We start from the raw sequence: 17,996 nt of genomic DNA, 5'->3' as shown, positions 1-17,996 counted from the left end.
GCCTCTGCCCATGATATTTCTAATTGTTGAGAAAATCAGCGCCCTATTTGTTACATTCAATGACATTTTCGTCCACCAAGGGGGCGATTACTCCCCCCCGGCTCCCCGTAGTCTCCGCGTATGATTACATGATGCTTCGGAAACAATATCATAAGGTTTACACTAAATAGCGAAAACCTTGTACTAACCATTGTAAACATGACAAAAAACACCGAAAGGTTTTCCACGATGTTGTAAGCATCATACAAAACTTCGTACATGACAATCTAAATATTATACAAAACATCGTAATCATTATCCACGATGTTAGCATTATCCACAACATCGCAAAGATTGTACAGGACATCGCAAATCAATGTAACCATCCCTCATTGTCACTTGATCAACTTTGCATCCAGGGCACGCTCACCTCTTGTCAAGTGTGTCCCGCAGCATCCTTTGACGTCACGCCCAGCCCACCTGGTCAAGTCTAAAAATGAGACGCAACGTCTTTAATTAATGACGTCAAATGAGGAGACGTCAGTCAAAAGTGCGCCTTGCGGCTGGTCTGCCAACACGACTGCACGCAAAGTGCTCCTTTCTACTTGTGGGTCTTCGGCTTTTTCCGGCGCTTTCCGGAGGGAGCCGAGATTCCACGTGACCGACTGACGATTTCAGAGCAATTTTTTTTTTTTTTTTTTAAATCCTATCATTCATTTGCTTTGATGATTTTTTTTTGTACCATGCATTTAAAAGCTCACAAATAGTCAAGGAAATAATCTTCAAAGTGAAATACCTACGGCTCCCGACGTGAGTATAAATCTGTTACTACAGCGTCATCTTGTGGTAATTTTTTCCCCTGCATGTCAATGGAAGTCAAAGCCTGAGGAGAACAGGAGTGCAAAAATAAAATAAAATAAATGAATAAATAAACACACAATTGAATAAATTACTAAATGTGTCATCAAAATGTTTCTGTTTCAATATTTATTTATTTATTTATTTCAATATTTACTTATTTATTTCAATTTATATACATTTAAATTTCCATTTTTTAATAAAAATTTTTATTTATATATTTCACTTTATATTTATTTGAAAAATTATGTATTTAAATTTTAATTTATTTATTTCAATTTATATTCAATAATGTCAACATTTATTCTCATTTTTAGGACCAGCAGTGCAAAAAATAAAATAAAAAAAATACACCATTAAATAAGTTATTAAAAGTCAATTTAAAAAATAAAATAAATACAAATTTAAATAAATAAATAAATAAATGCTGAAATAAATAAAAATACATTCAAATAAATAAATGTTGCAATAATTAAATATAAATTCAAATAAATAAATAAATTTAAATAAATAAATTTTGAAATAAATATAAATTGAAATATATATAAAAAAAATCAAACAAATAAATGAATATTGAAATAAATATAAATTCGAATTGATAAATATTGAAATAAATAAGTAAATATTCAAATTGAAGCATTTGGCACATTTAATCATTTATTTAATTGTGTATTGATTTATCTAATTTTTGCACTGCTGGTCCTCAGCGGTGGTGGTGGTGGTGTGTGTGTGTGTGGGGTAACAAATATATAAAACGGGAAAGAGTTTTAGTAAATCTTTTACCTTTTTAAAAAACGCTTCAATCCCAATAAACAAGTTCAGAACCCCAAAAAATGTTGCAATCTTTTAGGAATTGAAGTGATTTGTTGTGACTTTACACAAGTTTTTCTTCAGCAATTGGTGTCCTCTGTCGGTCCTGCTTATCGCTGCAGCATTCTTTGCATCGCTAGCGCATATAAAGAGCAAGATGCGAAACGTCGGAGTCGGCGATTCATCACCGACGGCCATTGTAAAGCAATGAACCTCGGTCTCTTTCGCAACCAAACTCTGGTGAGTGTTTTTCTCCACTAAAATACTCTTAACTCTGCCAAATATTATTGTGAAACTATTTTAAATGTGTGATTAATTTACTAAATCTTTAACATTTAGGGGAAAAAAAATCAAGCCGTTTGAAAATGAGCAAATTACAGCTATTTCAAAGTCCACGACTGTTGGCACTGACACAAAATGACCGACAAGTGATAACGGCCATCCTTATAAATCGACCACATCGTGTACATGTGAACGCAGTTGCTTTTTGTCTTGACCTCAGTGATTGTGATAAATGAGTTATAGAAATTCACCTTCACCCAGTGTTGACCAAGGCGCCGCCATGCAAGTAGTTGTTGTTCTTCTTGTTTAATAACTTTGAAGTCCGACTCTTCCGTAATTCGTGTAGCGATCATCATGAAACTTGGTAGCTATGTAGCAAGGGACATTACCTATCAATCCTTGGAGCTGACTATTTGACTTTTTTTTTCTATCACGGATGATTAATTAATTGCTGACTAATTGGTGCCTGTTTTGCCTGTAGGTTACGAGTTAACCAGTAGAGGGCATGCCCACAGTTTCCAGCCTCTGATGTACTGGAGCACACTTGTGCTTGTCTTTATGAGATCATGTTTATTACGTTTCAGTTTTACTATCTTTACAGTCACTGTTTACTATGTGGCCATTATATATTTGATAGAGCTTAAGGCAATAGTTATTGTTATAGTCAGCTGTGCAGGGCATCTTTAGTTACACTGGGGCAAATAAGTATTTCGTCAACCACTAATTGTACAAGTTCTCCAACTTGAAAATATTAGAGAGGCCTGTACTTGTCAACATTGTTAAACCTCAACCATGAGAGACAGAATGTGGGGAAAAAAAACAACAGAAAATCACATCTACATCCATAATAGGTTATAATACAGTATAATAATAACAGTTCATACTGATGAGGTTGTTCTGAGAAAAAAATATACAATGATTTCAAACCAATCAGTAGTTACAATGTTACTCATTACATGGGTATTCTTTTCAACGAGCACTTTTTTCTACTTGTAATTGAGTAAATTCTTGGTTGACTACTTTTACTTTTGTAACATTATTTAGAAGTAACACGACTCTGACTTGAGTAAATTTTGGGGCTTCTCTACCCACCTCTGGTAATTGAGGCGTAATAACAAGAATCACCTCAAAACCACAAATGAGTTCATTTTCTAATAATATCCATCATTTTGTTAAATATTTTATAAAATAAGATAAAATATAATATAGGGCTGTCAAAATTATCGCATTAACGGGCGGTAATTAATTTTTTAAATTAATCACGTTAAAATATTTGACACAATTAACGCTCAGATTAAACTGACAGACGTTTAATGTCCGCTTGTTACTTGTTTTTTGTTATTTGGCGCCCTCTGCTGGCGCTTGGGTCCAAATTATTTTGTGGGTTTGGGGAGTGAGCTTGGTGGAATGACATCAACAATGGCGAGCTACTAGTTTATTTTTTGATTGAAAATTTTACAAATTTTAATTAAACGATAACATTAAGAGGGGTTTTAATATAAAATTTCTATAACTTGTACTAACATTTATCTTTTAAGAACTACAAGTTTTTTTTTAATCCATGGATCGCTTTAAGAGCATGTTAATAATGTTAATGCGATCTTGTTGATTTATTGTTATAATAAACAAATACAGTACTTATGTACCATATGTTGAATGTATATATCCGTCTTGTGTCTTATCTTTTCATTCCAACAATAATTTACAGAAAAATATGGCATATTTTATAGATGGTTTGAATTGCGATTAATTACGATTATTTAATTTTTCAACTGTAATTAACTCGATTAAAAATTCTAATCGTTTGACAGCCCTAATACAATTTTAGTTCGTTCATCTTATTTCAGTTAAACCCATTGCATCCGTAGGTGGCTCGCATTCGTCACTGAGCCATTTCTAATCTCGCGAGGTCCGGTGACTTTCCCGTCTGTTCGTCTTGAGTAGATCTCGCGAGACGTCTAAGCGAGCTAGGTAAGTAGTGGTTCCTTCATACTAAGTGGCACACATCGACGATTACTAAAATACGACAAAGTAAGTCCAATCTGTCCAATCTGAAACTCCTATCGCGTGGTCGGTTTGTAGCGTGTGTTCGGGGTCACTTTTAGCCGGGATGTAGTTGCTGTGCACGGTCTTTTGGCAGCAGCGGAGGTGGAAGAAAAGAGCGGATGAATGGAGGGATGGGGTGGAAAGAAACACTTGCTAACACCGACACGTCTCATTGATCTTGGTATTAATAAATACGACAGCGAACTTGACTTATGGTCACATAGTGCAAATAAGAATTTAGGTGGTGAAAAAGACTAAAAAGGCGGCGGCTGCTTGGTACGGCGTCGATATAATAGCGTTAGGAGGTTCATTGCGGCAAGTTAGCTAAAATGTTAACGGTGGTAGCATCGGAGGCTAACGAAGCTAACGTGGGTCACCCTTGGCCGCGTTCCTTTAATGTGTCCGACCGGTGAATGAGGCACGACCGGTAAAACACCTTTGACGTGTGTTTTTAAGACATGTAGTGTAACACGTTGAAGGCAGATGAAGCCAGAACTTCTAGAGGTAACAGGCCTTTCAGGACCATGGACAGGGGTTTCACTGGCTGTATTCCAATTTTTTCGACTGCATATTATTTCCTATTGAGTATTTCAATCATGTTGTTGGACAATGTATGCTGTGGATTAATATTCATTTTCCATTTTTAGACTTGTGTGGGTTCTCATCGAGCCTCTTTTTTTCTTTTTGAAATTTTCAAAATTCGCACGTCTCAAGCTTTACATCTAAAATGCATAGCTTTCCAAGTACCTACATTAACTCATTCACTCCCAGCCATTTTCACCAGAGCAAGGCCCTTCGCTCCCGGCCGTTTTTCTGGATTCTGACTGATTTTGCAAGGCCCACAGAAAATTCTGTTCTATTGCTATAGACCCTACTCACCAACGTCACAGAATGACGTGTCGCTGTATCCGGCCGCCATATTGTCCGTCTTTGTTTATCCGTATTCTCAATGGTTTCAATTTGTCGTGCAATGGCGTACCGCAAGCAACACCTAACTTCCGCTCATTAATATTCATGACATTAGCTACTGTTGCTAAGCAAGGACAAGCCAACGTTTGTCCCTAATAGGAAATGAATGGAAATCGTGTACGAAGGAGATGTTTACAGAGATAATCCTACCAATTCTCTCCGAAAATGATGTGCCTGGTGCTAAATTGACTGGCATAGATGTGGAAGAATATAAAAATGTTCAGTTAAAGAGATAGCTTTAGTGTCGAAGGCTGAAAAAGAAGAAAAAAACGAGCCGACCTAAGCATAGCTTTAGCTTTTTTTATCGACGCGACTGTTTCACATAACATAAGGTGTGTTTTTGTTATAGTTAATGTTTGTTTAAGCATTCATTATTTAGTTTAGAAGTATATTTGGCGTTTTTTGTGGGAATATGTGTTTGAATGATTTGTTAAGAGCATTGTAAAAAAAAAAATTGGGAGCATTTTATAGCATTTGAGCTAGGGGACATTTGCTATCCAAGTTAGCCAACTGTTCTTTTGTTGTACTTGGATCCTCACTTATTTCTGTCTTTTTATATCGTTCGAGGCTAACTTCAGGTATTTTATTTTTAAATGCATTTATTGCTCTTGTGAAATGAAAGTGCAATTCTGGATCTTTTGAAGAAACACTTGCAATTTTATTTTGTATACACATTCAATGCTCTTTTGAAATTTTAATCTTAGCAAGCCAAAATAAATGTTATTGCAAGCATAAACATTTGTTTGTTTCACATATTTTAAACGTTATTCTGCAACACATTATAATAATAATAATAATACATTTTATTTATAACGCCCTTTACATTTGAAAAAGAAATCTCAAAGTGCACATTACCATGTAAAAAAAAAATAAAAAGACTAAGAATAAAAGAATAAAAGCATAAACAGACAGATGCGTTAATATTTACAAATGAAAATGAATACATTTTAAAAACCCAATCTTTTCCAACCGATACAAAGCTTCTAAAAGTGACGTGCTCAGGCCCGATTTTCAACTACAGCGGTATGAAAAAGTATCTGAACCTTTAGGAATTTCTCACATTTCTGCATAAAATCACATTCAAATGTGATCTGATCTTTGTCAAAACCACACAGATGAAAATACAGTGTCTGCTTTAACTAAAACCACCCAAACACTTATAGATTTTCATCTTTTAATGAGGATAGCATGCAAACAATGACCTGCCTAAAGAGACCTAAAAGAGCAATTGTAACCAATTTTTAACAAACATTTTAAGTTACGGTAGGTGTGTGCCCATCACTGATGAGTGGTTTAAAGCTGCCCTGCCCACTATAAAATTCACACCGGGTAAGAATTGTCTTGATGAGAAAAGCATTGTCTGATTTGCATCATGGCTTGGTCAAAAGAGCTGTCTGAAGACCTGCAATCAAGGATTGTTGATTTGTATAAAGCTGGGAAAGGATACAAAACCATCTCTAAATGTCTGGATGTTCATCAATTGACAGTCAGAGAAGTTGTCTACAAATGGAGAGAGTTTGGCACTGTTGCCTCTCTGTGGTCGTCCACCAAGATTAGTCCTGCTGCAGCTACAGGAAGCGTCTGGTTTGTTATTGCTGCCAAAGGAGGGGTCACAAAATATTAAATGTGATGGTTCACTTACTTATTTTTCTCCCTTCTGTCATTGTTTGCATACTATCAACATTAAAATATAAAAACCTATGAATGTTTGGGTGGTTTTAGTTAAAGCAGACACTGTTTTTTCATCTGTGTGATTTTGATAAAGATCAGATTAGATTTGATGGTGATTTTATGCAGAAATGTGACAAATTCCAAAAGGTCAGATACTTTTTCATAGCACTGTACATGATCGGATAGGGGGCATCCCTAATTTGAACATTTATTATATGTCCTGTGAAAGACTGGTGGCCAGTTGGTGTCATTCCACTTTGGCAAGCGGGTAAATGCAGGAATGGTATTTGCAATAGGATTTTTACTTAAAGTATGCTTTTAAGAAACCAATCCGAGCCCATTGTTTGTATTGTGGCTCAAATAGGCTTTTTAAATGTTAGGTCTTCAAGGCCTGTCTGAGAATATAGGGCATTAAGCATCGGTTTATTATGAGGGCATGCCATTCATTTAGACTAATGTTTGAGGGAGCAAAAACCGAATGAAGATTCTGAACAGATTGGGCTGCAGCCTGGAGCCATAGTGCTGACATCTCTCTCTTCCACTCACTATGACCAATGCTGTGGGCGACAAGTGGAGCTTGCATGAGTCTCACTGCCTGTGTGGAATGTTTATAAGGACAAGTGGAAACTCCAGCTGCTTGACTGTTTATCTGTTTTAATAAAGTGCAGAAGGATCAGATTAATAGTACACTATATCGGCAGATCCTAGGGACAACTCTCGTAACTAATACTGTGGTAATTAAGTGTACATTGTTCTCTCTTTTAGCCTTCCGTGACGGATCCCTTGCCGGAGACGTTGCATAAGGGTCTCTAGAGTCGTTAAGAAGCCGCTCTGAATCATGGGGAACATTTTTGGGAATCTGTTGAAGAGCCTCATAGGAAAGAAGGAGATGAGGATCCTGATGGTGGGCCTTGACGCAGCAGGAAAAACTACAATCCTCTACAAGCTCAAACTGGGGGAAATAGTTACCACAATCCCAACCATTGGTATGCGTGGGCTGTCTAAGATGAGTACAAGCGGCATATTTGTTGCATGACCTTGTGTGGCAACCTTTGTTTTCAGGCTTCAATGTGGAGACAGTGGAGTACAAGAACATCAGCTTCACTGTGTGGGATGTGGGTGGGCAGGATAAGATCCGTCCCCTCTGGAGACACTACTTTCAAAACACACAGGGTGAGCTGAGTAGATATGTGCGAATGAACATCATAATCCTAAATATTTTTGTTTCCTCTAGGTTTAATCTTTGTGGTAGACAGCAATGACAGAGAGCGTGTCAACGAAGCGCGAGAAGAGCTGATGAGAATGCTGGCTGAGGATGAGCTGAGAGATGCCGTGCTCCTCGTGTTTGCCAATAAACAGGCATGAAACACTCACATACACCTGCATAAATGAATGACGTTCAATACAGGATCGGTGTCAAACGTTCTGACTTCAAAACAAAAAAATTTGCTCAAATAGCTGATTCCGCTTTAATAATGATTAACAAGTCAGCAAAGACTTAAAAAGCTGTAGTGAAACACATCCCTCAATTTTCTATACTGCTTATTGGGGCTAAACGTCAGCAGATTAGCATATTAGCACACATATCCCCCGAAAATAGAATATTTCGAATAAGCTCCATATTTTTGTCTTACCTTTTCAGAAAGCAAATTATTATTATTTTTTAAAATATAAAATCATTTTAATATATAGAAATATTCTGTTAATACTGATGATTATGATTTCGCGCTAGTTAAAACAGAAAACATGAATATTATAATTCTTATAATACTATTTTATATAGTAGTATACTATAATAATAATGCTAGATTTTTTTTTTAAATTGCTTTGAATAATGTTGGAAAGGCGAAGTTAGTGTTCTGAATCTGTTTACATTGCATTCTTTTGCACTAGTAAATGCAATCAACATTTGACCTCATTGTTTATGTGTGATTAATTATTGTTATTTACATGTTTATTTGTACTTTAATAAAGAATTTAAGTGTTTTTGTGAATTAATAAGCGTCAACAAAAATGTCATTGCTAAATTAGTAAAAAGTCGACTAATCGTAAAAATAGTCAGCTGACTAATCGGGAGACAATTAGTCGTTTGGGACAGCACTACCGGAACATACAGTGGAGCAAATAAGTCTTTAGTCAACCACTAGTGCAAGTTCTCCCACTTGAAAATATTAGAGAGGCCTGTAATTGCCAACATGGATAAACCTCAACCATGAGAGACAGAATGTGGGAAAAAAACCAAAAACAAAACAGAAAATCACATTGTTTGATTTTTAAAGAATTTATTTGCAAATCACGGTGGAAACTAAGTATTTGGTCAATACCCAAAGTTCATCTCAATACTTATTGTTATAATGGATTATGTCGTCAGTGATGGGCACGTTACTTTAAAAAAGTAATTTGTTACATTACTCACTACTTCTTCCAAAAAGTAACTGAGTTAGTAACTGAATTACTCTATAGTAAAAGTAACTAGTTACCAGGGAAAGTAACTATTTCCGTTACTTCAAAAAGAACTTGTTGTATGTCAAAGAATTTGGAATTTTCAGAGCAGTATTCGAGTCAGTGGAATAGAGAAGAACAGACAGGTAGTTAACTTGTTAGGTGCTTCAGCAGATTTGAATTGCTTACCACAGATGTCGACAAAAGCTTTGCCCCGGGACATAAATTACACATTACATGCAGGTTCTTTCCTTTAATTTCGACAAACTTGAAATAGTGTCTATATCTCCACCTCTTAAAGGACATTTTTTTCTTCGGAATGCTCTGCCATGTGACCGACCCTGTGCATCTGTTTTGCGTGTGTGTGTTTGCCGCACGCGCTGCTCTGGTTTGCTTGTGAAATCACCGGCTCTGATTGGCTTACCACGACACATGACTCTAACCCTCAGTCAATCACAATCACTTCCATCGCCTCTCTCGAGGGGCTGCATTCAGGTAGGCTCGGGTAGAAAAGCGCTATACTTGTATAGCGCTTTTCTATACAAGTATAACACCATTTACCATTTCCCGACAATTCACGTCACCTTCAAAGCGTCTGCCTTCCTCAAGATGGAAACAGAATTATTGCTGGCTGACAGTGGGAGATGGGAACGAGGCTAGCATCAGGTGTAGCAAACACAGAAATGTTACCAAACTTTGGAAAGCATTGTCTAATTGAATGAGCAGGGACAAACAGCTTGGAGTCAGAAGTACGTGCTCTATTCTCGAACCTGAACGCACCCCAAGTCTTGGATGACAAATCAACAGAGCAGAGAGTCGACTCGACACGGCTGGTAGTTTCTTCAATTTATTCAGTGTAAGTAACGCACCGCTTTTGACAGTCAGTAATGGTAACGGCGTTGTAACGGTGGAAAAAGTAATTTGTTACATTACCCCGTTACTGAAAAAATAACGCAGTTACGTAACGGCGTTATTTATAACGGCGTTACTCCCAACACTGGTCGTTGTGTACCCTTTGTTGGCAATAACGGAGGCCAAACGTTTTCTGTAACTCTTCACAAGCTTTTCACACACTGTTGCTGGTATTTTGGCCCATTACTCCATGCAGATCTCCTCTAGAGCAGTGATGTTTTGGGGCCATCGTTGGGCAACACGGACTTTCAACTCCCCCACAGATTTTCTATGGGGTTGAGATCTGGAGACTGGGTAGGCCACTCCAGGACCTTGAAATGCTTCTTACGAAGCCACTCCTTTGTTGCCCTGGCTGTGTGTTTGGGATCATTGTTATGCTGAAAGACCCAGCAACGTCTCATCTTCAATTCCCTTGTTGATGGAAGGAGATTTTCACTCAAAATCTCTGGATACATGGCCCCATTCATTCTTTCCTTTACACAGATCAGTCGTCCTGGTCCCTTTGCAGAAAAACAGCCCCAAAACATGATGTTTCCACCCCCATGCTTCACAGTGGGTACGGTGTTCTTCGTATGCAATTTAGTATTCTTTCTCCTCCAAACACGAGAACCTGTGTTTCTACCAAAAAGTTCTATTTTGGTTTCATCTGGCCATAACCCATTCTCCCAGTCTTCTTCTGGATCATCCAAATGCTTTCTAGCGAACCGCAGACGGGCCTGGACGTGTACTGGCTTCAGCAGGGGGACACGTTTGTTACTGTGGTCCCAGCTCTCTGTAGGTCATTCACTAGCCCCCCCGGTCTGGTTGTGGGATTTTTGCTAACCGTTCTTGTTATCATTTTGACGCCATGTGGTAAGATCTTGCATGGACCCCCAGATCGAGGGAGATTATCAGTGGTTTTGTATGTCTTCCATTTTCTAATAATTGCTCCCACAGTTGATTTCTTTACACCAAGCGTTTTACCTATTGCAGATTCAGTCTTCCCAGCCTGGTGCAGGTCTACAATTTTGTCTCTGGTGTCCTTCGACAGCTCTTTGGTCTTGGCCATAGTGGAGTTTGGAGTGTGACTGTCTGAGGTTGTAGACAGGTGTCTTTTATACCGATAATGAGTTAAAACAGGTGCCATTAATACAGGTAACGAGTGGAGCCTCGTTAGACCTCGTTAGAAGAAGTTAGACCTCTTTGACAGCCATAAATCTTGCTTGTTTGTAGGTGACCAAATACTTATTTTCCACTCTAATTTGGAAATAAATTCTTTAAAAATCAAGCAATGTGATTTTCTGTTTTTTTCCACATTCTGTCTCTTAGTAGAGGTTTACCCATGTTGACAATTACAGGCCTCTTTAATCTTTTCAAGTAGGAGAACTTGCACAATTGGTGGTTGACTAAATACTTATTTTCCCCACTCTATTTCCACCACACCCTTCTCACCTTTTAAACCCCTGACCCATTCTCATACCTGTAATTTAATTTAACTAATTAAGTACCTCTAAATGCCCCCTAAATCTCAAAATAACTATCCAAAAACATGTACTATACGTCATATTAATACATAAAAATTAAGATAGATTTTCTTACAACTGTCATTTATTACTGTAATTTGTCACAGTCAAACTATGAACACACAATTAGAAAATAAAATACAATAATGATAAAGATCATACAGTGGTACCTCTACATACAAAATTAATTCATTCCAAGACCGTGTTTGTAAGTCGAAATGGACATATGTCGAGCAGGATTTTCTCATATGAATACTTTATAATTCCATTAATTCGTTCCACAGCCCGAAAACCTACACTATATCCTTAATAAATGCTACTGTAACTATTGCACGTAGCAATTACACAGAGAAAAACAAAAAAAATATGAACAAAAGAATAATAATATCATAATAGTAATAATAATAATACCTGTAATAATGTAACAAATCAGGGAGGATGTGTTTTATGTGGTGTACCTGAACGCACTGTGTGGCTGACGCAACAGAGTGAGAGAGGACTTTTTACTTTCATGTTCAGCTGCGGCGGACAGTTGGCATGTTGTGTTAAACAAGTTCTGAAATAAATGATTAAAAACCTCATAAAGCTGGAGATTTCTTTGGCGATGTTATAACAATAATAATTGTCACCTTAACTTACAAAGACTGGCGAACGGAGGTCGGAGGAGGACCGTCCAGATCATAGACATTCTACGGCCATATTGTCGAGCCAGTTCACGGACGCGCACACCACGCTTATATTTTTCTATCATTTCCATCTTCACTTCAATGGTAAGCATCACCTTTTTCCTTTTTTCAACACCTGCGCTAAACTTCTTGGAACCGATGTTGAATTCGCTAAAGAAAATCCGCCGTGCGTCCGTCTTGCGGGAAAACAAATAAAATGCGGCGCTGTCATAAATCGTCGTATTTCGAGCATGTCATCGGATGTAGAATGAAGGAATCTGACCTTTTAGCCAGACTGCAGGTATCGTGCCAGCCGACCCGGGCCGGCAGGAACCAACATCCTGGCCAAAAGGCTAAACTCCGCGCAGTCACCTTAGTCTTACCCCTTTGTACTGATTCCATTTTAAAAGCTAGACAAAGGCTTCGAAGCACAAGTTGGCAATTTATTCAGGTGGGCAGCGATCAAACGGCAAGGCGAAACGGAAACAAAAATAAATGGTGAGTCAAATTTTACTTCGGATGTCGAAAAGATTGCGTGTCGATGCAATCGTATGTCGAGGTACCACTGTACTTTTATGACTTGTGATACAATGAGCCTGGAAGAAACTATCCCCCTGTAGACCCCAATCACCAACGCCACACTATCACGTGATCTCTGTATTGTGCCGCCATATTGTCCGTCATTGTGTGTCCGTATTGTCATTGATCGTAGTTTCTAAAGGTGGATTCACTTGCAAATTATGGAAGCCCCGGTGCTTTCAGACGCTGTAAACTCATTGGATGAGTTGCATAAAAGCCGTTATTTGGAAAAGCTTCGGTCGATCCAGTCGCCAGATCCATATTTGATGCCCAAACCGATGTTTCCTCCCGTCCAGTCCCGTCCTGTGCGTCAGAGCTCGTCCTGAGACTACAAAATTTCCAATCATACTCCAGTTTATGTCACGATGAGGAGTCGGGTACCCAAAATCGGCACCGGGCTGAATATAAACCGACATTTGGTCAGCTGAGCGTCACCGTTGTCACGACTGTAAAATGAAACTTGATCGACAACGGGCCGGTGTGTGCTGAAAAATAGCTGCCCCGCGTGAAATGTCCCCCCCTGACGGGAGCGCTTGTTTATAACGCTTTATTGACGTGGAAACATCAAATGTTTTCATGGACGCATTACAGTAATGGACTTACAACTGTAAGAAGATCAGTTTTAAATAATTAAATTACACAAAATATTAATACTGTATTTTAGTAACAAATCGTGGACTCGGCCACATAACCATCTTTGAACAGAAATGTATTAGTCTACAGGTTTTCACGACCATATCCCAATGACAATCACACAGGTATGACATTTATTAGTTAAAGCAGAGTAAAATAATACATATTCACGGTACAAGAAAGTCGTTTCCGTGTGGGCGCTCCCGTCAGGGGGGACATTTCACGCAGGGCGGCTATTTTTCGGCACAACACCTGTTGTTGCGCTCACTTTCTTGCTGCGCGACCGTGGCGACGAGCTTCGTAGTCTCCATCTGTTGATGTCTGCGATCGTGTTGGCATCATATTGATGTTTTGGCCGCTGTCTGACGGCTGTCGACACAAACGCATCATGGACCGAGATAAACAAATCGTGCTGCTTTCGAGATTTGCCCTTTTAACAATGGGCACACAGCAACTACTAAAATGACCGTTTATCTTCTCTGTTACTGCAACCAACCGCCACACATGCCTTCACCATTTTGATTAATCAATGTTAACGATTGTCAGGAAGGTTTTTGGGTTCGTTTACTAGGCCAGGGGTCTCCAACCCAGTCCTCAAGGCCCACTGTGGGTCCTGGTTTTTGTTCCAGCCGATCCAGCAGAGACAGTTGAACCAATGAGGCTTCTGCTAAAACAAGCCACACCTGACTGCAATCAACTGATTGCACTTGTAAAACACCGGATTGGGGAAAAAGTGTCGTCATCTTGTTTGGTAGGAATGAAATCCTGCACCCACAGTATGCCTTTGTGGAATAGGTTGGGGACCCCTGTACTAGGCGGCGATTCCTTAGACAAGCAGAAAAACACGCAGTAATAGGAGGAATGTACGTAGCGGTAATATGTAAACACAATGAGCTGACGGACAATATGGCAGCATCAGTCAGGGGAGCGGAGTTGTGACGTCACGTGATTGGGGTCTATATCCCCCTATAATCAACAAGTGTAATACAATACAGCAGAATGCGCTGTAATATTTAGTCCGATTAGATTGTTCTGTGGTACTTCTAGAATGAAATAATTCATCAATTCCCTCCTCAATAGGACTTGCCTAACGCCATGAATGCCGCCGAGATCACAGACAAATTAGGATTACACTCCCTGCGCCACCGTAACTGGTATATCCAGGCCACCTGTGCCACGAGCGGCGACGGCCTCTACGAGGGCCTCGATTGGCTGGCCAATCAACTCAAGAACAAGAAGTAGGAAGACTGGAAACATCCGGCAGACACAACCATCTGACTTTATTTTGTTTCATTTGGGACTGAGGATGCGGGATGGAAGAATTCCAGGGAGATTTTCGGCTTTCATTTTCCTTCCATCATTATCCGAGTTCCGTTTCGACCACGCAAACCATAAAACAATCACTCTGATGTGCTTCTCTTGTGCCCACCTCTTGTCTTTAGGTGCCGTGTACGATGTTTTTTGGGTCACATGATTCCACAGCAGCAAGACTGACTCGTGTGTGTTTTCTTGCAATGGCGTATGATCAGCCTGCCTGTGAACTAAAACCATGTGTGACAACAGCAACCACTATTGAAAGCTTTTGAGCATTTTATTCAGTATCCTTGATATCCAATCTAAGGTCTACATACTAGTACTATGGATCATCGATTCTTTTTCCCTCACCTCTGGGCAATCACACCCCTATTTTAAACACTATGAGACCAGCGACAATAAGAACTGAAAACTTGGTTTGGCTCTGGGGTCAGCCACCTTTCACATTCAAAGAGAAAATTCGGCCCAGGATCCACGGTAAAGAACACTGGGAGCTGTAATCATAAATTGATATCTGAAATGATTGAGTCAGCTGGACTTTGTGTATTTAAATACATACATAAACTGGTGTTTATTTATATACATACATAAACGGGTTCATATTGTACTTAAAAAAAGGAGTCTAGGCTCCTTTTAATTAGCAGATTAAGTGCTAACGTTTTACACTAGTTTACAAAACACTAATCTAGGCCATAAATTCACCAACCAAAGTAAAGGTTGCTGCTTGGAAGGTGTACCTACAAGTCTGGGTCTGTGAATGGCGCAAATATTTGTGGCTACACCTTGCAAGTATCAACCGTGACTTTACATAGTTGGTAAATTTAGCGCCTGCATGAGTATTTTGTAAATAAGTATAGCAACCTTGACTTTACATAGTTGGTACATTCAGGACCTGTGTGAGTGTTCTGATGACAAACACACATGACAGTGAGCCTGCCATGATCTGCCTAATAAAAAAAAAAAAGTTGAACAAATTTGTTAAATCTCACAAGCGCTAGTGTAAATTTTAGGGCTGTCAAACGATTAAAATTTTTAATCGAGTTCATTACAGCTTAAAAATTAATCGTAATTAATCGCAATTCAAACCATCTACTATAAAATACGCCATATTTTTCTGTAAATTATTGTTGGAATGGAAAGATAAGACACAAGATGGATATATACATTCAACATTTGGTACATAAGGACTATTTGTTTATTATAACAATAAATCAACAAGATGGCATTAACATTATTAACATTCTGTTAAAGCGATCCATGGATAGAGAGACTTGTAGTTCTTAAAAGAAAAATGTTCAATCAATCAATCAATCGATCAAATTTATTTATATAGCCCTTTACAAAAACCCGAAAGGCCCTCAAAGTGCTTTACAACAAAACATGGCTCAAGATAAATAAAAGGCAGGAAAATATTATACAATGACATTTAAAAAATAAAGTAAAACAAAGAGCGCATCACAATAAAAGTCCAGCAAGTAAAACAATAAAAACGATAAAATCGAAAAACATTAAAAAAAAGTCCTTAAGCTAATAAAACCAGGCTATCCTAATCTTTGTAAAAGGCGAGTCTAAAAAGGTGCGTTTTTAGCCGAGACTTAAAAAGACCTACATCCGTGGTGGTGCGGATTTCGGAGGGAAGGCTGTTCCACAGCCTGGGGGCAGCAACCGCAAAGGATCGGTCTCCCCACTGTTTAAGTTTTGACCTCGGAACATCTAAAAAAAGCTGGCCGGTCGAGCGAAGAGTTCTGCCAGAGTTACGAAAAGTTAAAATTTCCGATTCCGATAGAATGTTAGTACAAGTTATAGAAATTTTATATTAAAACCCCTCTTAATGTTTTCGTTTTAATAAAATTTGTAAAATTTTCAATCAACAAATAAACTAGTAGCCCGCCATTGTTGATGTCAATAATTACTTACACAATGCTCATGGGTGCTGAAGCCTATAAAATCAGTCGCACCCAAGCGCCAGCAGAGGGCGGCATAACTCCATAAAACACAATTAACAAGTGAGATTTTCACTGTACCGTCATTTAGATGTGTCTGAGCTGGGCATCTGCGTTAATTGCGTCAAATATTTTAACGTGATTAAATAAGAAAATAAACGCCCGTTAACGCGATAATTTTGACAGCCCTAATAAATTGTAATCAAATTTTCCTTATTTTAATATGAAACTCAGCCGCATCAGTTCAAAGAGCCGCAGGTTGCTGACCCCTGGCATCGTTAAAAAGAAATATTTGATGAAAAATGAACATTTTACTTACTGTTATACAACTCATTTGCGTACTGTTATAACCTAAATCCGTTGAGCACCTTAATAGGAGGACAACATTTGCACTCTAGTAATACATATGCATATCAATAGTACGAGAAACCTGTGCGCTAGTAAAAACTGTGTTACCACTCCTACTGGTGACCCAATATGTCACATGTAATGCACTTATTGCAAGCAAATGTCAATTTTAATGTCATTTGGCAGTGGAAAAACATGCTAGTAACACAGTCAAATATTGTACTAGTATAAAATATTACGGACATGGATTAAATGCTCAAATAGCGACCCCGTTCTGAGTTTTGTGTTGTGATACGAGATGAACACATCCTCGTCACATCAGGCCTTTTTTGGGCAGCAAATTGTCATTCTTATGTCTGTTTGGTGGGAAAGGAAGCTTCTGTCATTGCAACCTCATGAATATGTTTACTGAATGTGCATTGAATATTATGTGTGGCTGTAGAAAAAGCTGTTAAGTATATTTATTTTACACAAAGTCATTTATTTAGGTGGTGTGTCAATATAGGGAAGAAAGCAGGGTGAAGCAGAGCAAAATACGGGCACAAGCAAATGACCGATACCAGCAGGCTTGTAATTGATTTTTTTCCCCCCGTGCCGTACATGACAACTATTATACTGTAAGTGTTTCTATTCTATTTTCAATCATGGGTTTAATCATTTGGGTTTTGTGGCCTTATAGTTAGTGTTGGCTAAAATTGATTTTGATCTTTTTTTTTTCTTTTATGCTGTCGAAACACAGGTTTGTGCACTGTAGTTTGAGATGATTAGGCAAAGGTTTGTCCTGCTGTAGCTTGTGTTTTGCCTGTATACTTGATTCATATTTAGTGGTAGGTCTTCATTGTATGGGGGTAGTGGGGTGTTTAAAAAAAAAAAAAAAGACTTGTGACCACGTCTGTAAAGCCAATGGGAAAAGAAAAGAATCCTGGTATTCATTCTGTACTGTCCTAGTTACACACAAATGACCACATTGCAGTGCTACGTGCATCTGTATGTTATGATCACTTCCTGCTGTATCACAAATAAACCCATTTTCTGTAGGACCA

The 17,996-nt window shown here is 38.4% G+C and overlaps 2 protein-coding genes across 5 annotated transcripts in view; one reads left to right on the top strand and one right to left on the bottom strand.

Annotated features, from left to right (window-relative positions):
* The window catches only part of LOC130921749 (potassium voltage-gated channel subfamily S member 1-like), a 20,081-nt gene extending 17,646 nt beyond the window's left edge, over window positions 1-2,435 (bottom strand). The window contains exons 1-3 of one of the 3 annotated variants that reach the window (XM_057845996.1): window positions 2,181-2,435; window positions 776-862; window positions 410-469 (exon numbers count right to left, since the gene is read on the bottom strand). The gene's annotated coding sequence lies outside the window, so the exon portion shown is untranslated. The remainder of the gene's footprint in view (window positions 1-409; window positions 470-775; window positions 863-2,180) is intronic. The other 2 variants (XM_057845997.1, XM_057845998.1) reach the window with 2 other exon arrangements.
* On the top strand, window positions 1,738-17,996 carry LOC130921750 (ADP-ribosylation factor 3). Of its 2 annotated transcripts, none has more exons than XM_057846000.1 (5): window positions 1,738-1,887; window positions 7,381-7,601; window positions 7,678-7,788; window positions 7,850-7,974; window positions 14,429-17,996. In XM_057846000.1, the coding sequence occupies exons 2-5, from the start codon at window positions 7,454-7,456 to the stop codon at window positions 14,588-14,590; spliced, it is 546 nt and encodes a 181-aa protein (XP_057701983.1). In that variant the 5' UTR covers window positions 1,738-1,887; window positions 7,381-7,453; the 3' UTR covers window positions 14,591-17,996. The 2 variants fall into 2 exon arrangements, with proteins under 2 accessions (XP_057701983.1, XP_057701982.1); XM_057845999.1 differs by lacking the exon at window positions 1,738-1,887 and adding an exon at window positions 3,898-3,960.

The sequence above is a fragment of the Corythoichthys intestinalis genome, chromosome 9 (assembly GCF_030265065.1).
Source record: "Corythoichthys intestinalis isolate RoL2023-P3 chromosome 9, ASM3026506v1, whole genome shotgun sequence".
In the NCBI taxonomy this organism is placed as follows: Eukaryota; Metazoa; Chordata; class Actinopteri; order Syngnathiformes; family Syngnathidae; genus Corythoichthys; species Corythoichthys intestinalis.
This window is presented reverse-complemented; position numbering and strand designations above follow the sequence as displayed.

What these genes read in the sequence shown, in the direction of transcription:
- LOC130921750 (XM_057846000.1), top strand. Translation starts at nt 7,454, where the DNA reads ATGGGGAACATTTTTGGGAATCTGTTGAAGAGCCTCATAGGAAAGAAG. An exon ending in TACCACAATCCCAACCATTG is followed by an intron (nt 7,602 to 7,677) that starts GTATGCGTGGGC and finishes CTTTGTTTTCAG; the next exon opens with GCTTCAATGTGGAGACAGTG. An exon ending in CTACTTTCAAAACACACAGG is followed by an intron (nt 7,789 to 7,849) that starts GTGAGCTGAGTA and finishes TGTTTCCTCTAG; the next exon opens with GTTTAATCTTTGTGGTAGAC.